We start from the raw sequence: 22,239 nt of genomic DNA on the forward strand, positions 1-22,239 counted from the left end.
GATATTTGGTTCTGATCAAGATGGCAGTTGGGCCAGAGTGGCGTAGTGGTTAAGAGCATGAATTCTAATCTAGAGATCTCCTCCACATGAGAGGTGGACTCTAATCTGGTTTGTTTCCACACTTCTACACATGAAGCCTGTTGGGTAACCTTGGGCTAGTCACAGTGTTTTCAGGACTCTCTCAGCCCCACATACCTCACAAGGTGTTTGTTGTGGAGGGAGGAAGGAAAAGCAATTATAAACCACTTTGAGAATCCTTAAAGGTAGAGAAAAGTGGAGTAAAAAAAGTAGTTCTTCTGATTCAGTTGTCATCCAAAACAGTGAACCAGAAAAATTAGATCTGCTGCAGCTAATCACAGAAATAATGAAGCAACAACTTTCTTGCATGATCCATGAACCTACTTGAAATGTTCTACTGGGTTCCATTTCCACAGGCCAATACAGAAAACTTTGTTTTTAGGGAAATCAGCAATGGTCAGGACACAGACATTATCAGTCTTTGGAACTGCAGATTCACTATGCTAAACAGCTGGGTCCAAATACTGCATCAATTAGCCCTCCCCACATCAGTCTCAGAACCTTTTAGTGGGATTACATTTCTGTTGGAAGGACTAATGTGACAAGGTTTGTAAGGCATTTTTGTACATTGTAAGAATTATCTACACAACCCAACTATGTAGGCATTATTTTGGCAAACAATGTAAGCATGTAACATGAGCACTCTCCATGTTAGTTTAAAAAGATAGCTATACATAAAGAATAATGATTGCTCTTTATCATTTGCACAGTCAAGACTATTTGGGATTCTTTCAAAATTCAGAGTTATATCTCATATAATTTGTGAAAGCCGAGGCTACACGTAATAGGTAATAGTTGCGACAATTTAGAATTCATTTATAAAACTGAGAAATTCCACCTCTAAAGTTACTTTTGATACTTTGCCCTACATAATTCATCTATATAAGCTCAGCTGAAAATCATTACCAAAGTGTAATTTACATTGCAACCCTAAAAGCCCTCTCCTGGGATCAATCCTCACTGAATACACCAAGTACGTCGAACTAGGATTACTCTCTAAAGCAAGGGTCCCAAAACTGTCTGAATCCACAGGCATCTTTGGAATTCTGAGAGGCATCGGTGAGCATCATTCCAAAATGGCTACTGCAGGAGGTGGCACCAAATTAAAAATGGATGTCACAGGAGGCAAAGCCAAGCATGATATTTCCCTCCTCAGTTTGAAAATGAATCACAGAAGAGGGAGAAAGAGAAGGGAGAATAAAAACTAAAGCCCAAAGGCAGAATGGACCCACATACTGACTAAGGAAAGCTCAGGTATTCATCAGTCATATGATCCTCCAGTGACTGCAGCTACTATTGCAGCCACAGAAAACGATTTCATTTGAATGAATGAAATAAAAAATCCTTCCCTTACTATGGCCCCGTCTACTTTTTAAAAATCTTGGCAGGCACCGTTTTGGGGGACCCTGCTCTAAAGGTATGTGAATTCAGAACAAAATGCAACAGAAGAGGGCCAGCTGACGCAGTGTTTCTAAATCTAAGTAATCAAGGCTACTATTGGAAAGCACGATTGCAAGCATGGTTACTGGATGATACTAGCCCAGCATTCCTTAAGCATATGAACGTCCCCTCTGATCATTTATTTTAATCCTTTTACATACCTGTTTTAGCCTCGCTAGTTCTTTCAAAGCCCGAGCCCACTGTTGCTTGTAGTGCAGTTTTGACTTGGTGGCCGATTCCAATTTCCTTTCGAGATCCCCCTATTAAAGAATCAAGTTATCTCAAATACTGTGATAGTGGTTCAAAATCACTACTTGATTATGCATGTAGAGAATGAATGAGAAAAACTGTTTAGTATAATACATAACATTTTAAGTCCTTATGAAATTTGATGTAAATATTGTGGCACGCAGGCATATCCTTGTTTAAGAAACAGCCTTCTTTTCATTGTCTAATAAAACAAAACTAGATTAGTTTGTACTCCTTGACAGTTTATGTAAACAGCTTTTGAAATCTTCAAAAAGAGTCATGGATAACATCCATCTTTCTGTAACAACCAGTTCAATTGACAATAGTTCTTGGCATGGTTTATACTTGAAGCTGCCACTACTGTGTCCCTTTTAATTTGAATAGATTACACCTTGAGCCATCAGTTTCAAAGGTCATTGAGTCATCACTCTTTTTTAAAAAAGAGGTACTGTTAACCCCACTGATTGGTCTTCTCAACTGGTCAGTAAGAATTGACAGTTCTACTGTTAGCACTACCGCTCTATCACCTATGAAATTTAAATTACACCGTTGGGCCTGGTATTGGGCCCTAGGCATAGGGAACCCTGTTATTGCTATCATACAACACCACGATGCAGTCTCCTCACAAGGGCAGTTTTAGCTTTAGGCAATATTTAACAATATGTGTCCATCCAAACTGAGTGGCATCTCAAATGTAACACAGCTCAAGATGTATAAAAATTGCATTAAGGACAAAAGAAAGATTTCAGACCCTGTGATTGCCTAGGATTCTGATACTACCTGAATTAAGCATTCTTTTACAACTTACATAACTATTCCCAAATCCAAAAATACAAAAGAAGTAGAATCAATTGCCATGAGAAAGCCAATGAAGCTAACTATCTTCATTGCTATCAAGCAGGTATCTTATGAAATTACCCATTAAAAATAAATGATCTTGTAAAACCAATACCAAGCTACGGTGGACAATAAATTTTAAAAACAGTCAAGATATAAAGATACAGAAAAGTTTCAAGTCTACACATAAAAAACAAGTCTGCAAACAGTAATCACTGTCCATTACTTATATTCTCTACGGACAAGGCGCATACCTGGAGATTTTAGGGGTGGAGCCTGAGGAAGGTAGAGTTTGGGAAAGGGATGGACTTCAGAGCAGTATAATGCCATAGAGTCCTCCTTCCAAAGTGGCCATTTTCTCCAGGTGAATTGATCTGTCACCTGGACATCAGATATAATAGTTGGAAATCTCAAGTCACGACCTGAAGGTTGGCAACCCTAGCCCATATTGATGCTGGGCTCATGAAATCTGTCATCCTTGAAATACACTCAATGGTCCTACTGTAAGAATTTGGAAAATGAGAATTTTATAACCCTTGTACTGCTTCTAGAAAATGAGCCAGAACGTATGTAAGGAGGAGTACATGCATGGAAAAACCACACATTCATCAGTTCTTGTAACAGAGTCATTGCACAGATTGTGCTCTCATGAGATGCGTGGAGTTCATGTGAAGATAAGCTCCTAATTTATGTCTACCATGAGAACAAAAGCGAAAAGGGCTATAAAGTTGATCATCATCCATTTCTGATCCAAAACTGACTTCAAGTAGACTCTAGTTGAGTATTTTGTAATCGTTTGGGGAAATACTGATATAGATAAATTGCAAAAACTCATTGAGAAAAATTCTTAGAGGATGTTACACAGCTGAAAACTCTCATCACTGTCAGGCAACATCTTCAAAAACCACAGCTTCTTCCAAAAACAATTGTATTATGTTTACAGTTATGCCAGTGTTTTGCGGCTGAGGTCAAGTAGAGTTTGTTTTAGGTCTTCTAAAAATTATGTTCTATATTTTTATGATGTTATAAAACACAATTATACATTTAAAGCCTTAGGAATGGATCTGAAACATTTCTAAAAATCCACAGGCATACCTTCTCTAAAGCCAGGATATTTATCTCTGATTGCAACCGGATTTCTGGTTTGCTGCTTTGCTGATCCTTGTATTGTTGAAACTCTTTCTCCAGATCTTTATACTTGTTTTCCCCTTCATATATCTATTTTTTTAAAAAAAAACAACAGAACACTTGAAGAGGCTTACATCTGGATGACAATCTGGCAAGTGACTGGGAAGGGACATTTTGCAAACCAGACAGAAGACACAATGAACTCTATATCACAAGTGTGAGAAGATTACAGAGAAGTGCAAAATAAAGTAATTTTGCCGTTTTATAAAAGAAAAACACAGGAAAAATGCACAGGAAACTTCCACATTGCTTGCTGCCCTTGCCCAACAGTTCCTTGCAGGCTTCCTGCTTGTTCTCTCCAAAAACAAATGTTAATGTTGAGTGGACCATGAAGGCCCCTTCCAGCGCTTTGGCATCCTTGGAATATTCCATACCCAAGAAGAATATTGCTTTAAAAGTAGAAGGAACCTTTCCATCCTCACCACAAATGGCCTGCTGATAAATAAGGATGTTTCTTGTCCCAATAATACTTAGAACATCTGAAAATCTGTTCAAAGGAAAACAACAACCCGAGAAGATGGGAAAATTGGCCAGCTTAGAATTTAAAGCGTTTACAGTGTTCCAAAGGAGGAGAGTTGAACTAGGAAGCTCCAAATAGTTCACACACACAATTCCCCATAGGCCACCAGCTTGTAACATTCACGGAGAAGATAGGATAAGATGAGGGATCTACTTAAATCAACCAATTTTGTGATGCTGACAAGCAGCCATTGTTCCCACCTTCTGAAGTTAATAAAGAGAAGAACTAGTTTTAAGTATACATTTTTGGGGGGCATTACTGGGTGATCTCACCATTCTGTCATACAACAGATTTGTCTGTAAAAGGGTTTAAAGGATTTCTGTACGTGTGTGCCATCAGCACCAAACACAAAGTAATCCTCCTGTGAAAATTTTAATTCTTGAGGATTGATAATTCCTGACTTGAGGCACTTACTTCTGAGGGAAGACTTTCAGATATCTACCACTATTTTAGAGAGATACTCAAGACTTCTGGTTTTTCCACCAATTGTATTATCAAACATTTTTATTTGATAATGATATTTTAATTAACTACTTTAAGGCTTTATGATTGAAATTGATTTATGACTTTATGAAATATGATTTTAAAAATGTAAATTAATTATTTGCATTTAATCAATGTACAAAGTTAAATGCCTTAATATGTTTACTTAGATGACTAATAGGTTGTGTTTCTCATTACAATCATTTCCAAGTTACCCATAAACGTAAAAGTCAACAAACTTACAAGCAGCATTATGAAAGCATATAGTACATTAGAATCTTTTAAAAAGTCAAACCAAACTAAACTGACAAAGAACAGAGAAGTGCCCTCATGTGCCTTTCTCAGACAGCTGACTGGAATGGTTCAAATAAACCCTAATTTTAATTTGGCTGTAATTATATATTTGTTCTTTAACAGGTGCAAAGTAATTTGCAGGTTTAAGCAAATATTTAGCCTACTTGGCAAAATGGACTTTTCACTCACTTGTTGTTGCAGGTGGATCTTGTTCTCTTCCAACTGTCGGATCCTTGATTTCTCCAACTCAACCTGATGGGCACAATCTTCCTTGACTCGCCGAATTGTATCTTGAAGCTCCTGCAGATTTCGTTCATGCTCGGCTTGGAGTTCTCTCTTAACTCTCTGGAGCTTGAAACATGTTTAAACCAACAACTTCAAAACTGCTCAGATGACCATTTGCACTATCCCATTTAGCATGAAGCTCTGATGATTATTGTCAGAATCATATTAGCATTTCAGCATACACTTTCTTGACTATAATGTTTATTATGTTAATAGTAATCATATAGCTATGCTATGTTTATTTTCTGTATCTATAATTCCACTATGGGAGTTATAAGAAAGACACCCTAGCTCCTAGTCATATTTATGAATTAGTTCTGGTGCCAGGGACTTTGAAATGGCTCGACGTTGCCAGCTTTTATGTATGAAGATGTTCTGTACTAAATTTGGCGGTAGCCTTACCCTCATTTTGTAACTTCCATCTACCAAATAAGGACTTCTCACCCATCCCAATCTGTCAAAAGACTTTTAAAAAGGCCTCAGAAAAAGCCTGTACTGAAAGGCAGACAAAAATTTACACTCCGTATGTTGGACTAACAGGAACCGGCATGGTTGGATGTTAAAATATTTGGTTTCCCCATAGGCATTTTTAATATAAATATCAACAAAAGACAATGCTGTTTGGTGCATATTTACCTCAGTTTCAGCACTGACAAGTTGCTTTTCACGCTTCTCTAAGTCAGTCAAAGTTTTCTGAAGTTGTTCCTCCAAAATAGTATATTCTGCAACCTAGAACATAAGCAATTTTTTAAAAAATATTGAAAATAAATGATCAAAAAGTTTGTCATTTCAAATTAATTGTCCTTGTAGTGGAAGCAAGATTTCAAATGTCTGAATTTCCAAAAGAAGTCATTATTAAGAATCAACTTTCCACACAGCGAATTTTCAAATATCAAGTACTGGAAGTGTTCCAGTCAGATTTGTTCTCCTAAAATACTTCTACAATCAAGAACAGTGATAGTAGTTGCCTTTTCTCTATGGCAACTGGGAAGAAAAATGGCAGCTATCCAGCCATGCAGTTCCAAAGACTTGACCGCACAAGTCTTTGGCAGAGGAGGTTTTCACTGAATGCCCTGCCCCTCTACAGACTCTGCGTCCTGTGCTACTTCTGAAGGGCTGCTGACTCTTAAGAACTACATTTCAAGGGACTCATTGGGCTACAATGGAAAGATGAGGCAGCAAAGTTTTGCTCTGTAAGGTCATGGACTGATATGGGCCAACTATAACCACTCATAATGCCAGTTTATTTCTAATGCTTGCTACCTGAACTGTTCTCATACAGTTTAGATCACAGTACATATCGAGGTCTGCTTCTGGTAAGGTAATATCTAAATATCTTTCATCATGACTGCTGCATTTCTAGGTTACATCACAATGCAAAGATGCAAGGGAAAAGAAGTCTTACTTTTTTCTTTACCAATGCTTCTCTTTCTCGATCCCTCTTTCTCCACTCTTCTGCAAGAGCATGCATGTGAGCCAGTTCTTTCTTCTTCAACTATAAAAAATAAAATACAGATTCACAATGAAAAACGCTTACACTGTAAATGCGAAGGGAATTGAATGCTGACTGAATGGCTAAAAACCCTGCTGAGAGCATCATCTTACCTCAAGCAACTACCAAAATAGCACAATTTTTCATATACCCTAAATAGCTTCCAGATTAAAACACTGGACTTTCTACCCAGTTCTGTCCTCTTGTATCATGAAGAGGACAGCACTTCCCAGAACAACAGAAGAGTATTCGACTGTAAAGGCTAAAAAGAAAGTTACAAGGAAGCAATAGCTTTTACAGCTAACTCAGGGGTCTGCAACCTGTGGCTCTCCAGATGTTCATGGACTACAAATCCCATCAGTCCCTGCCAGCATGATGGGAACTGTAGTCCATGAACATCTGGAGAGCAGCAGGTTGCAGACTCCTGAGCTAACTGAGCTAAAATATATAAACGAACAAAGGAGAAAAAAATGTCAAATACACGTATTTGTAACTAAAGAACTGGTGCTTTATTAAAGAAAATCCTAACCCTACTTGCTCAGCCATTTAAACTGCAACACTAGGGTAAAACTTATCACATCCCCCTGGGAACCTACAATTCAACACTGACACAAAGTATACAGTAACCTGATTCTCAAAAAGATCTTCTTGCATCTCTTTCCACATTTCCAGTTCAAGGGCTGCTTTGTATTCTAAAGTTTCCCGTGGTTCTGGCTGAACTTCTGGACAATTACCAGGCTGAGGTGGAGGAATCTGTGGTGGTTCATCGGCACCTAAACACTAAGAATGAAATTAATGAAGAGAATGATGGAAGAGAAATCTTCCTTGAAAACTGTCTTTCTCCGCACCATGAAAGGACATGTTTCACTTACCTGGGAAGAATCAGAAACCAAAACCTCACGCATCTTCACAAGTCCATAATCTTCTAGAGTCACTGTATATGAAAGTTCTGCTACCTTGTTGCTTGGCCTACAAGAGACACCCAAACCATTTCATTGCCCTTTTCTTCCAAAGTAGATCTCCTAGCTTCACAACAAAATGTATGACAAAATGTCTGTAAAAACACTGCAAGTATTTAACGCATTGAAACTACACGTCTGCAATTCACTATAGAGCCACACATTTCCACAATTTCAATAAGAACCAGTATTTTTTTGTTCTTATGAATCAAGTTTCTTCTAGCTCAGAATGTACATCAGTGGGGAAGATGAATACTGCATTACAAGATTATTTAATATATACCTATGTCATATTCTTATGTTCTCAAAGTAGTCAAAACCTATTAAAAGTGGTTTTGATTGTGCTGCTATTCAGAAAGCAACTGATCCTGTTAAGATTACTAAATCTTGCTCAGCCTGTTGACAGACTTAAATTTCCAAAGGTGGCTGTAAATTTTCCTAGAAAATGTTTGAGGGAGCTTGATTACCTTAGGCTACCAAAGATCTCAGAAAGCTGAACAGGTTTAATATAATGTAAAGAGCTTGACAAGAGATAATTGGCAAGATGTATTGTCCCTTTTCAAAGTGAGTTTGGAATGTACTTCTCAAGTTTTCATGCTGCCCTTCCCCAATTAATCTGGTGACAGCCAGTCTTGTTTGTAATGGCTATTTACCAGCTAGGCCCATTGTTTATCTTTCCAGTAACTTGTGCTAGGGACTTGGTCATCCCTTACCTTGACACTGTCCGGGTCTTCTTCAAATGGGCTCATTCCGAAATGTCCATTTAAATAAGCTATCCAAGTTTCTGCACATGTGCAAACAATGTGCAAACAATGTAGGTCTAAGCCACTGATTAAGTCCTTTAGCTGTGTCCACATTCAGCTCCTCAAGAAGTAGTAGACATTGAGATCCATTACTGTTAATGAATAAATGTTCTAGATTCTACTGAAGCTTTGGTCTGATTTAAACTGACAGATGTCAGAATGACTAACTTGCATTATTTTCCCCTTGCCAGTGTCTTGTTTAAACTGGACTATAAAGCATGCTGCCCTGATCTAGATGGCCCAAGCTAACCTGATCCTGTCAGATCTCAGAAGCTAAGCAAGGTCAGCTGTGATTAGTACTTGGATGGGAGACTATCAACGAATAACAGGATCGTAATGCAGAGGAAGGCAATGGCAAACCACCTCTTTCAGTCTCTTGCCTGGAAAACCTTACTGGATTGCCTAAGTCGGCTATGGCTTGACAGCACTTCACACACAAACACACACACACACAAAGTGTGCCAAACAGCAATATGTCAAGTATTACCATATCAGACGACAGATCTCTGAACAGCTGTTACAAGAGTATGCTAGTAGAAAATGCATAGCCACTTTGAATTACTAATGACCCAATTCAAATAAGAAATTGAGTGCAAACTACAGGTTAACATTTTTTTCTTTGCAAGTGCCATATTTAAATGACCTAATACGTTATTAACTCAGAAAGAGACAACAAATTTTTTAAAAATCAAAAATATATTGGAGTACAAAGGGTCTTTAATTTCCTGAGCTTCCTTTCATCCTGTGTTTAAATTAAACAGCTTACTCTGCAAATATCAGAAACATCAAATAACTATTTTAGTTAGAAGTGGTATTCACCCTTCAAACAAACCAAATTAACACATAGGACTACAGTAACTTTTCTGTATCAGTGACTTGTGCTTGAAATGAAGTACCATAACCAATTAGGTTTGAACCACTGCCATCTAGTGGTTATTAGGTTATACAATCCTCATCCATGTTTGTTGGGAGTATATTGGGATGGCAGAATTGAAGTTAGGCATTCCGAAAGCTCAGAATATTCAACACCGTTAGAATTAATAGAAGCCAAAAATCATCTTGAATTTTGGAGTTTACTCGACCAAGCCAACCAACAATATCTGGAAGACTGAGCAAGAAAACAGTTTTGGTTTTTTTTTCACCATTGCATTTGTATACAAAAATGGACAATTAACATGAATGAACACCAAATACACAGTTTCAACTGTATGTATTCTTTTAAATATCTGTAAGGTTCAGACAGGATACAGGCAATAAACCCCTTCAATTGTTTCTCTGGTTCTTCCATTTACATATTCAAGCAATACATCTTTGGGCAGATTTGTAAGGTTAAATAACAAACATGCAGGATCCTCCATTTGATAACAAATGCAGTATGCAACCGAATTAAAAGTGATGTTTGCTATAGTAACTAGAATATGAAACCAAACCAGCTTTAACAGAGTAACCTCCACTTTATAAAATACACCATACCCTTGTGCTGCTGTAAAAGGGACAGTTTCACTGAAGATCTGCCGCCAGCACTGCTCGCTGTTAGCTCCCAGAAAACGAGTTTTTTCCTTGGTCAAAACAATGGAAAGCTGGAGTCTAGCAACTCCCAGAAGCAAGTCTTTGGCCATTTTATCTTTGTGCCACAGCTCAACCAGCAACGGCAGTCTAAAACACAAATGCTATCACTCAGTAAGCTGCATCTTGTTCTTCCAGATTTCCTACATAGATGTGTGAAAAACTTGTAGGCTATTGCAATATACAATGAAGACAGGCAAAATAAAGCGAAAAATCCTTATGAGCATGAAAAGCAATTTTCTTAGGTATTTAGGATGGATGGGCTAAGTGGCTGATACAAGTGTAAGCCAGCAATTATTAGAAATACAATCTGTTGAAGTTCTAGAATTTGTTATACAAGTGGTTTAAATGATTTTCATATTAAGTTTTCCACATAAAAGATATATTTGGATCAAGATTTTTCTATTTCTAAAAACCAGAAAAAACCCTTCTTGACTATTTTACATTTTGATTCACAATTGGTATCAATATTCAAGACTATTCTTCAATGTATTTACTTCCTCTATTCCCTATTTATAAGATAAAAGAATGGAAGAAATTTCTCTAAAACAATGACATGGCTCATGTTTTGATTATCACAGATTTGGTATATACTATGTATCTTGTCCTCCCTGCAGATTTCAGGTAGCTGGCTCAAGGTTGACTCAGCCTTCCATTCTTCCAGTAAGGTCAGTAAAATGAGTACCCAACGTCTGCCTAGTAAATCATGTGATGTGATGTCACTTTATGGGTCAATAATAACCTGACGATTGCACAGAAACTACTTTTACCTAACTTCAAAACATTTCAATTATGGCAATACTGTTTTGCATGCACAGATACATTAAGACAACAGATACATTTTACTACTAAAACGATAGCCTCAACATAGATGCTACCTGAAGAAAGTATCCTGAAGCTGATGAGGCAAAGTTGCAAAATCAAATGCACAGTAGGACTGGGGAAGAAAAACTTCCATGTTTTTTCTCACTTCTACAGGAGGACTTGTCATAATAGGTGCGGCACTGCCAAAAAATGGATAAGAGTACCTATTGAGGAAGGAGGGGAAAATTCCAATTGAATTCTTATAATTTGTAACTGTAGGTTTTTTTTAATTAGAAGACTTCCAACTATATTAATGACAAGATGCTAACTAGAGTGTGGAAATATGGAAAATATCCATTATTTCAAAAACAGAACTCAATGCACACATGCTCAACAAATGTGGTGCAGCAACTGGTCGAGCATTCCTGAAAAGCATGATCATTGTAGAATATATAATAAAAGTATGTTAATTGTTAATGTTTAATTTCAGAACAGACAAATTTCAGAAAAACATCACAACAAAAGAACGAAATACACTGAACAGATGACATCCAAATAAATGTACTGGAACTTACAGAATCTATCTTGCAAGATGTTCCTGGATGCTTGGAAAAGCACAAGCTCAATAGGAGGAGGAGGATTTATACCCCCCTTCTTTCTCTCCTGTAAGGAGTCTCAAAGTGGCTTGTCAACTACTACACTTTCCCTCCCCTCAACAGAAACCTTGTGAGGTAGGTGAGGCTAACAGTGTTTTGAGGGAACTGTGACTAGCCCAAGGTCATTCAGCAGGCTCATATATAAAACTATTAATTAAAACACGTTATACCTTAATATGCAATTTACAGGAAAGCTAGCATCCATATTACGGATTGATCTTAAATCTAGAGAGAAGCAGAAATGATGAGATGCTGCTGGAACTGCAATTTTTTGTCCTGTAGTAGGCTCAGGGCTACTGGATCCAATTTCATGCTGAGATTGGGATGTAGGTAGATTATTCAAAGCTGCAAGGAAAAACAGAGTGTTTGCTTTTTTTAAAGTTTTAACTTTCACTCTTTCAAAGCTACGTATACAGTTCTAACACTGGGAAACACAAATCTATGGTGTTGATATTATTTCAGAGATAATTTACCTTTTCTCTTTCTAAAACTATAATCTGAACTAATTAAACTCCACTACAGGTTTCTGTCAAATTGGTGTGGCACATGATCCATAAGGCAAGCAAGTACACACTATACTGTTCCTAACATTTCAAGCAGCCCTCTGCACCCTGGCTATATAGTGGCTACATGTTGATCTTTAATTGGAACTTCGTGAATAGTTTAAGCAGCCTTTGTCCACTCTGCAGGGGTTAACTATTTCTTTCCATAGTACTGCCTATGAAATGTATAGGGTAATAGTGGAGATCTAAGTTGCGAACTGAAGGTTATAAGCTTGTGGCGGGGTGGGGCAAAGGTGCAGCTACCAGGGGACCGGGGGGTGCGCCTTGCACTGGGTGCACGCTGGGCCTGGGGGAAGGGGGGGCAAAAAAATCAGGCTAATTTGTGGGTTTTTTTGTATTTTTAGTGTATTTCAGTTTTTGGCCTGCAGGAAGCACAGTTTTTAGCCTAGCAGCACCAAAATTTAAGGGATTTGTTGGGAGACTCTCCTGATGATACCATCCAGTTATGGAATCCCAAAGCGGATGATCCCATCCCCCATTGTTTCCAATGGGAGCTAATAGGAGATTGGGGCTACACCTTTGAGGGCCCATAACTTTGGATCCCCTGAATCAAACTTCACTAAACCTCAGTGGTATCATCAGGACAGTCTCCTAAAGATACTCTGGCTCATTCTGCACATGCAGAATAATGCACTTTCAAACTGCTTTCAATGCTCTTTGAAGCTGTGCGGAATGGCAAAATTCACTTGCAAACAGTTGTGAAAGTGCTTTGAAAACGCATTATTTTGCGTGTGCGGAAGGGGCCTCTGAAAGTTTGGTACTGCTAGCTTAAGAATTGCACCCCTGACAGCAGGCACCTCCCAAATTTCCCCAGATTCTCCTTTTAAATCTATCCCTTCACCATGGATTTAAAGGGAGAATCTGAGGTCCCCAGTATAAACATTGAAAGTGATGCTGTTTCAGGGTGGGAAATAATCCACCCCAAAGCAGTTTCACTTTCAATGTTGTTTTAACTGGTGACCCCAGATTCTCCCTTTAAGTTGGATTTAAAAGGAGAATCTGGTCTCCCTAGTTTAAACACCATTGAAAGTGATGCTGTTTGGGGGTGGTTTACAGCATTACAGCAGCTGCCCATGGGGGGGGGGGGGGGGGGGGTCGCAGCAGTACAAAACTCAGATTTTGCACCAGGGTCCATTTTTCCTAGCTACGCCTCTGGGGTAGGGAGAACATGCAAGGAATCTCAGGGAAACGGCATTTGGAAATCCATCTCCAGTTAACAGTATGCACTTCAAAAATTATTGTTTAAAATTCCATAGAGGAAAGTCTGGAATGGCATTACTATCACTTTCATTCAAGTATCCATACTGCAGATTATTGCTACAATATCGGAAAGATGGGATATAAGGACAATATGAAAAATTGTCTGAAAATAATAATCGTGCCCTTTCCAAAATTGGCAAGTGTAATTAAATCACTGTCCCTGACAGCAGTGGCTACAGAAGAAGCAACTGGTCCGTGACACAACCCCTTCAGAACATTAAAAATCCGCTGTGGCAGGCCAATTCTTTGCTTGGTTCTGGATGCCAAGTTGACCACAGTGTATCACACAGTTTAAAGGACTTCTCTCCCTTCCCATAAGACTTGATTCCTAATTCCAATATTACTGGTAGTGAAATACAATAATCACTACTGGTAGTGGTACTCCAATAGCAGAAATTTCAGGGATTGTATTGGATCGACAATATCCTATTGCACTTCTTGCTAATCTCTACTTCTCAAAATGTCTCCTTTCTCCCATTCACCTGCCCACCTATTCCCCTCTTTTCTCTACAGCATCTTCAATCTTCGTCCTAAGTCTGAGGGTTTTCCTTCGTGATTAATGTACAATATTTGTTTGCTTACGTGGGGAATCTCCTGAGTAGGTGACCCCTGCCTGATCTGTAGGTAGTCTGCTTTCATGACCATAACTGGGATGATCAGCCGCTTTACTAACCAACTGACAACCATTAATGTCTACACAAGTCTAACCTTTTTTCTGCGGCTTTGAATTCCTGTCAAACTGAATACTTTCCACTTCACTTTCTGTTGCTTCCTCTTTCATGGGAGGAGAATGACAAGTCTGAGGTGGTGCATTATGAGAACTCTGCTCAGGATTCCTTTCCTGATCATGTGTTGGAGGCAAAGCTTTCTTCAAATGATCAGGGTCAGCCTGTGGAACTGCTTGAACAGTAGGCTAAACAAAACAATACAGTATATTAAAAGGTAAACTTCATTCTGTGGACGACGTAAAGTTATTGCAACTTCATATTTATATTTTCACATTTAGACATAAATAAACTCAGAACAAAAGAGATGTACCTGAGAAACATTATCTTTTTGTAGAGATACTGATACTCCAACAGTGGGTGCCATATCCAAAGGCACTGGAAGCAGTTTTTGCCGGGCTCTATTTGGTGGTACAAGAATGAATGCCCCTTCAATAGCTACTGGTTGTTGATGGAGATCCACATTTCCTTTCTTCACTAATCCAGTAAGAAGTATTTCAGTGCTTCCAAGAGACTGGTCTCCACAGCACAGATGGATCTGTGTTCCAAGAAAGTACCATGAAAACAGCTGATGTGTGAATCATATTTAATTGAGAAGGCACTACATTATTTGGGTATTTCATAAAAGCCAAGCCATCAAGTAAAATTAGCACACTCTTTTTTTAAAAAGAGGAACTTGGAACCTAACAGAGCAGCAGACTCTAATCTTTCCCAAACTGCCTCATTCTCCAAGAACCTGGACTCTGAGTCAAAACTGGGCAACAGACATCAAGAGGTCATATTACTGTGTATGGAAAATCAGGAGTCACTCTTTGCTTGTATGGCAAATCAGGAGTCACTCTGTAATAGATACAAAAGAAGACGCCTAGAAAGTTATGTAACTCACTAACAAATTTGGAGTCTGATACAGAATTTGCACTGGCTTAATCATTTGCTACTGTGGTTACTGGCAATTCTCCATGTATAACAGCTCAAGCACACAGAACTGCTACTTGCTACTGAAGGGAACAGGGAAGTATGCAGGGGCCTGTAGAAAGCAGATGCCAACATCAGGTTTCAGCTGATTCTTCTCCAGGTCCACAACTTTAGCATGCTTGCTTTATGACCCTAGTATTAGGTATCCAAATCTATAGGAAGATGGAACTCAAACCTGAATTCCTTGTCCTACTCAGAAGTGTATTAGATTTCATAAAAATTGCATGGAAATTTTATGCTTAAAAGGCAATTTGGATAGAAGAGGCTGAGGGTAAAAACCAGGAGATGGTAACCATCTTCATTTCCTGTTTCCAGGTCAGTTTCCAGAAACCCATGACTAGCTGCTGCTAAAATCACAATGCTGCATTAAATGGCTGATCTAAAGCACCTACTTTTGGAAATAGTGACCAGCAACTGTAAGAATTTTAAATCTTTGTATATTCATAGCTGGCTGAGCCAGTTTATTAATCAAATTATGCCACTACTACAGTAATTTTAATTGCTTCCCTGTACTTTTCTTTAAGTGCAAAGGACACTTTTTAAAAAGCCTGTGACCACCTTTGTTGCAACATAGGTAATACAGCTAATGTAACAAAAGCAAAAAAAAAATTCCTCACCTGCAACTTTGGGTGTGTAAAAAAATAAGCTCTAAGAACTTCAAGGCTGCTGTGAATTCTAACAGAGGCCCTCTCTGGCTCAAAGTTTGGATTGATCAAGTCAGTAAATGGTTCATTGGTCACATCATTTCCTAATAATGAGTAATAGAAGAAGAACTCCGGCTGCTGTTCTGGAAGTTTCACTGTGGTAGGTATTAGCTATTGGAAACAAGAAAAGGAAAAAACCTTGAAACACTACAGTTGAGAGCATTCATAAAAATGCTTCATATTCCAATATTTTCAATTACATTTTCAATTTCAATTAAACAATGATACAGTATTAGCAATATAAAGCTACCAATATAACCTGTGTGTTCCAGTGATAAGTAGTATCAGATTTGCCACTTATCTAATCTGTTCCCATCATAACAGTATTACTTTGACAGGCATATCATTTTAAATTGGACTCACTAGCAAAATAAACATATTTTTTAAAAAAATTCAAAGAAAATATAGCAGATTTAAAGAAAATATAGCAGAAACAAAGAGCACAAAGGGGAATAGAATAAACCTATGGATTCAAAATGCAGGAAAAGAGATTCCATTTAAACACCAGGAAGAACTTCTTGACTGTAAAGGCTGCTCGACAGTGGAATACGCTGCCTTAAAGTGTGGTGGATTTTCCTTATGTGGAGGTTTTTAAACAGAGGCTGGATGGCCATCTGTTGGGAGTGCTTTGATTGCATGTTCCTGCATGGCAGGGGTTGGACTTCTTGGTCCTTGTGGCTCATTTGACTCGATGATTCTATGAGCACTACTAAAAATTAAAGTGAAACCAGAAAATGGCACCAAAAGGTGAATTCATGTTGTTACCTGTTCTAACTGTGTAGCAAACGCAATAGTAACAGACAAAACAAAGTAGTCTCGGCAATATTCTGCTGGTCCAATTTGATGATATCCTTCCTCCTTATTCAGCACTGCTACAAGATTTTTGGGGTCCAAACCAGGTACAGGAACTGCAAAACAAAAAGAAATTCTCTTGCTATGTGGTAGAGAAAACTATCATGTCAACATTCATCTATGAATGGAACTGCTGAAAAGTACTTTGTGGTGAAGTTCACAGAAGACAGAGTTCTTAATAAATACAATCTGTGCTAGAGTTTTATACAGGTGGAAAACTAATTATATGTTAGTGTAGTTTCAAGTCCACCATAACAATTTTATCACAAAACAACTAAAAATCCCCCTCATCAAGCTGTGTAAAATGAAATTGCTCCATCAAGCCAGTCTTCCACAACAATTTCATCTGTAAGCAAAATATGAGACTATCTATTTCACTGTCCATGTTCATACACTGTGAGTCTAACATCTGTTTTATCACAGTTTTATTATTGTATGACCAGAAGTCAAAAGACATTATACAGCTAGCAACAGAGAATAAGGAAAGAGATGAAAAGAGGAAAACTCACCATTTGCAACACTCCACTGAGGTTGTACTTTACTAATCTTGACAAAAGAATTTAAAGAGGCTTTGAGTGACAGAGTTATATGAGACAAAAAAGGGGAAAAGTGAAAACAAGAAAAAAGATGACAAAATAGAATAACTGCATACATTCCTTTTTTCCCCTGCGCTACACTACTAAAGCCTGGATCAGAATTTGAAATGGGGGAGAAAGATGGAATGTTCTTAAACTTAACATTATGTTATTAAACCTGAAATCTCTGGAGGATATCACAGGATAAAAATCAGATTAGAGAAGAACATGACTATAAAGTGAAGAACAAAAAAGCAGATGAATTAGGCAATAACTTTATGCCTTGAGACAAAAATTCCTGACAATTCTCATTATATTATCTTTTTTGGAAAAAATTATCATGTTACTCACCTGTTATATCTCTGGGAGGTGCTCCCTTTGCTTTAAAACCATCCACTGATGCTTTGGTATCAGTTTCTAATGTTACACTTAGTTGTAATTCAGATTTAAATTTTGGATACTTATTGCTGAGTAAAGGATACCATTTTGGTGGCTGTAGATAGGTTTTTAAAGAAAATAAAACATTAAAAGTATAAATAAATACACAATGTAGTCATTGGATAGGATATAAACAAACGGCAAAATTGTTAAATTTTTAATTAACACAGAGAAATCATATCACTGCAGTACAACTGAAATGATATTCATTGTTTATGGGCAGATTTTGAATTATTCTACAGAGGCAATTCTCTCCCATCCACTTACCTAAATCAAGACAGATTTGCTATTTAAAAAAGCATGAGGCAAAAGTAATCCAATCATACCTGAGGATACTCATGGAGTACTCCCTTTCTTTGTCAAAAGGATGATCCATGACAGTCATCACCAAGGTATTCCCACCAATGGTAAGGTGTGGAAGGGTTCCAGGACAACAACTATATAGGTTATATGTGTTGTTCTGCATATTATGACTGAACTAGAATTCTTCACTCAACTGTATTTCCTCCCATCTGTGTATGGAAACTCCCTCCAAGGAGACAGCTCACCTGCTGCCTTAACAAAAGTCATGTCTGGGATGTATCCCTCCAGAATTGGGGCAGGAGGGGGGAGTGTACTCATCATGAAGAGCTTTCTTCCATACAAAAAAAATTACTCCCACTTTTATCTTGGCATAAATCATTACACCCTCCCATTTTATCCTCACAGCACTCATGTGAGGAAAGTAAGCTGAGAAAGTGTGAGCGATCCATGGTCTCCCACTGATCTCCATTGCATAGTACAAGGATTCTAGTCTGTTAAGCATTCTGTCTGATATGGCTAGTTTGCTATGTATATTAATATTTTTAAAATATCAATATCCATATATTTGACCAGCCAACATGAATTGATAGGCCAAGTCTGAAACTGTACACCTCAGGCAAAGGTTTTCTGCCTCAGTTAATACTCTGTCATTTGATACATATATCATTTGATACATATATCACATTTGATACATACATATAAAGTTGAGATATTTGATACTAATTTTTTTAATTGGTGTAAACAATACCTGTTTCTTCTCCTGAGCAGCTCTTAAATCTAGTACTATATAACCTACAATTTCTTTGGTAGAAGCCAAAGAGTCCAAAGCAAAGCACTGTAACTTGATAGGGGTACGTTGTAATCTGAAAGAAAATAAAATGTTTAATAAGAGTAGCGATTTGTAAATATGTATACCAGTTTGTGCCCTGACTTGGATAGATTATTATTATTATTATTATTATTTATTTAATTTGTATACCGCCCGATCCCCGAAGGGGATATTGGAAGCTAGGTAGGTTCAGTCCTGGTTATATTTGGAAGAGAGACCACCAAGAAAGATACAGGCAATTATATAAACCATCTTTGAACTTGTCTTGTCTTAAAAACTCCACAGGATCTACATCAGTCAGCTGTGACTTGATGGCAAAAAAGATCTGTAGTCCCCCAATGTTATGAACTGTTTTTGAAGTTTTACATATTTAGCAAATTAATAGCAAGCTTGGGATAGGCAATGCAGTAATAACAAAAATATTTCTTCATCAATTTTACAATCTAATCTCATACCTAGAAAAAAATACAACGAATCCCAGTTGCATCAATTCTAATTGATGCAACTGGCACCAGATAAATAATGCCAATTACTATAGTCAAGGAAGATAAACCCAATCTCTGAAGTGACAGGATGCAGGGCAACAAAGATGGCTTTTTTCAAGGACAGCTCCAATTCAGTCCCGGAAAACTATGTGAAGAGACAATTCATCATTTGTCTTTTCCAGTACAGTCTATTATAATTATTATGCACAAAATTCTATGTAACTTGAAGTTAGAATACAATGTTTTCTGTTGAAGAAATAATTTAAGATATCAAAGGATTTAGAAAACTCTGAGAAAGTAACCTGTGTTGATGAAGTGCTTTTCTGTCAAGTTCCCAAGCCAATTCTGTGGCAAATTCAGGTTGATCTGTATGATCAACAGGGTCTGTAGCTAGATGTTCACCATCAAACTTGGCTTCTACCACAAGCTTATGTTTTGGACGTTTGGGAAAATAGCGCCCTGGAAAAAGAAAGACTTACATTTAACTAGAAGTTCCTGCATAAACTACTCTGAGTAATCTAACAGCTTGATTCTAAGCATGTTTACTCAGAAGTAAGTCCTACAAACTTAATTTTAACTCATTAGGATGTGCATCAAAATAAATGTTTTAAGACTGGCTTGCAAAGCTCAAACAAGCATTCATAAAAACATCCAGATATTAGGGGCTGTAATATAATTGCTCCAATACCATGTATTACAAAGAACAAGCAATGGGCTGATTCTGAAATGACATGAAAATCACCAAGATTATCTTAAATATTGTTAGTGCCAATTCACACAAGTCACAAACAGCATCTTATATTGTATATAGAAAGCTACGGGAGTAAAATGCTGACGATGCTGCAGTGCCATAATTTATGTAATGGACAAAAAATACCTATTTCATAATCTATTGCATTTATTCTGCTTTATAGTCTATGTATGTGTAGGGCTTAGGGTAGAAGAGTTGGATTTATACCCACTTTTCTCTCCACAGGGAGATTCAAAGCAAAGCACAACTCCTTCCCTTTTCCTCCCTACAACAGAGACCTTGTGAGGTAGGTCAGGCTGAGAGAGTTTGGAAAGAATTCCAACTAGCCCAAGCAGGCTTCATGTATAGGAGCAGGGAAACAAATCCAGTTCACCAGTCTGCTGCTCATGTTGAGAAGTGGGGAATTAAACCTAGTTCTCCAGATTACAGTATTGATCATAACCACTATATAATGCTGGCTTGCTAGCCTAGCAGTCTTTACTTAAAGTAAAAACACAACTAATAGAATTCAATGGCCAGAAGGATCCCTAATACCATGTGATAATGCAAAGCTTTAATGTGATTTTGAGCTTCTAAACATGTTAGAGAAGCTGGCCCAAATGTTGCAAAGCTGTTTTGAGACAGATTCCCATAGATCCACTTCAATTGTGCAGTATCGTATTGCTGCAATTCTTGCACAATTACTTGGTAGCAAGCCCATGTGAACTCAATAACTTCTAAATAACTCAATACTTCTAAATAAATATTCATAGAACTGTGCCATTTGTTTTAATATTTGTGGAAATTCCAAGGATAAAGAAAACACAACTGACAGATGAGTAGAAATACTTTTTTCCTCGTCAGATAAATCCACATGAACTCTCTTGCTACTTTAAACATTTTTTTACTAATTTTAACTCAACATAATCCAGTTGTCCATAATAAATAAGTAGCATGTAGTATACTACTAACATATCCAGTAAGAGCCTATTACTAAGGAATGCCAGGAATACCAACTGCTCAAAATGTCCATTTCCTGAACACCAGTGTCCATACAACTTACCAAGTACCCTCACTATGCTGTCCTAGTAATGCAGGAACTGAAAGCCTTCGACAATACAATGCAGGAACTATTGCAACACTTATGACTCCTTACAGATATATTCGCGGCTAACTTTAGGACTAGAGATGGGAACCTGAAGTAATGGTGCTGAAACGGTGCAACAATATTCGTTCCGTAGCAGACTCCCAGAGAAAGAGAAGTTTCTGCTGTTCAGTGTTAAGCTGGAAATCTTTCTACCTTATACCAATATGATGGAAATCGGGAGGATTGCCACTAGACTAGAAACATCTATTTTTGCTAATTTGGTATCTTGTATCGCCCAAGACCTACCCCGCTAACCAGGAGCGACACCTGGAAGAAGTTAACCGGGAGCATAAGCGACAGACGCGTGTCCCTCTTTCCTCTCTTCCTTCCTTCCTCCCAGCCACCCGCGCCTCCCAGGGCGCTTCTCTGCGATTTACCTTCTAGAATTGAAACCACAATCAAAAGCTGGTCGGATTTGGGGCCCATTTCCCAGGCCAGCCAAAAGGCCAGGGAGGTCTCTACTTTAGAGGAGCTGAACGGATCGTAATACTCGAAATTGCCCTTTCGCGTCGGGTCTCAACATCCAGCCTTGTAAGCGACTCCCTGATCCCGCCGGCCGGGTGCCGTTTCGCGCCTCCAATTTGCTTTCGGCACAGCCTCCGCCGCTTAGCAACCAGGAGGCGTAAAGCCAGTGCAGGAGGAAACACAGAGATTGGGAAGGGCGGACAAAGAGCGGCACTTTCAGAATACCAAAGCACTTCCGGATCCTCACTGCGGCCTCCGAATAACAACCCGTTTAAAAAGTTCGCTCTATTTCGCACTCTATGGTGATTCAGAGACGTGAGCGGCAGAGACATAAGCGTGCAGCACCGCCACCTGTCGGAATGGCAGCGGATTTCACATCTAAGAGAGGAACAACTGGGTGGGGTGGGAGAATGTTGTTCCGCTCTTGTGGGACTAATGCCAGAAGGTATCAGGGCTACATACGTAAAATTGAATTATAATAAGCAGCGCAACTGATGTCTTTTCGTACGCCATAAACTGACGTTGTGTTTCTGG

At 38.2% G+C, this 22,239-nt stretch overlaps 1 protein-coding gene across 2 annotated transcripts in view; it reads right to left on the minus strand.

The window, feature by feature from the left end:
- Positions 1-21,940, minus strand: part of CEP120 (centrosomal protein 120) — a 32,054-nt gene extending 10,114 nt beyond the window's left edge. The window contains exons 1-18 of one of the 2 annotated variants that reach the window (XM_048503555.1): positions 21,618-21,940; positions 19,666-19,822; positions 18,798-18,912; positions 17,660-17,801; positions 16,647-16,789; positions 15,795-15,992; positions 14,516-14,740; positions 14,186-14,390; positions 11,825-11,999; positions 11,073-11,198; positions 10,102-10,284; positions 7,739-7,835; positions 7,494-7,646; positions 6,780-6,869; positions 6,011-6,103; positions 5,279-5,440; positions 3,700-3,822; positions 1,680-1,778 (exon numbers count right to left, since the gene is read on the minus strand). In XM_048503555.1, the coding sequence (XP_048359512.1) occupies positions 1,680-1,778; positions 3,700-3,822; positions 5,279-5,440; positions 6,011-6,103; positions 6,780-6,869; positions 7,494-7,646; positions 7,739-7,835; positions 10,102-10,284; positions 11,073-11,198; positions 11,825-11,999; positions 14,186-14,390; positions 14,516-14,740; positions 15,795-15,992; positions 16,647-16,789; positions 17,660-17,801; positions 18,798-18,912; positions 19,666-19,822; positions 21,618-21,666 (2,535 nt within the window). In that variant the 5' untranslated portion in view covers positions 21,667-21,940. Of the gene's footprint in view, positions 1-1,679; positions 1,779-3,699; positions 3,823-5,278; positions 5,441-6,010; positions 6,104-6,779; positions 6,870-7,493; positions 7,647-7,738; positions 7,836-10,101; positions 10,285-11,072; positions 11,223-11,824; positions 12,000-14,185; positions 14,391-14,515; positions 14,741-15,794; positions 15,993-16,646; positions 16,790-17,659; positions 17,802-18,797; positions 18,913-19,665; positions 19,823-21,617 lie in introns of both variants that reach the window. The other variant, XM_048503554.1, reaches the window with a different exon arrangement.
- Between the last annotated feature and the right edge of the window lie 299 nt (positions 21,941-22,239).

Source organism: Sphaerodactylus townsendi, linkage group LG07, assembly GCF_021028975.2.
Source record: "Sphaerodactylus townsendi isolate TG3544 linkage group LG07, MPM_Stown_v2.3, whole genome shotgun sequence".
Classification (NCBI taxonomy): Eukaryota; Metazoa; Chordata; class Lepidosauria; order Squamata; family Sphaerodactylidae; genus Sphaerodactylus; species Sphaerodactylus townsendi.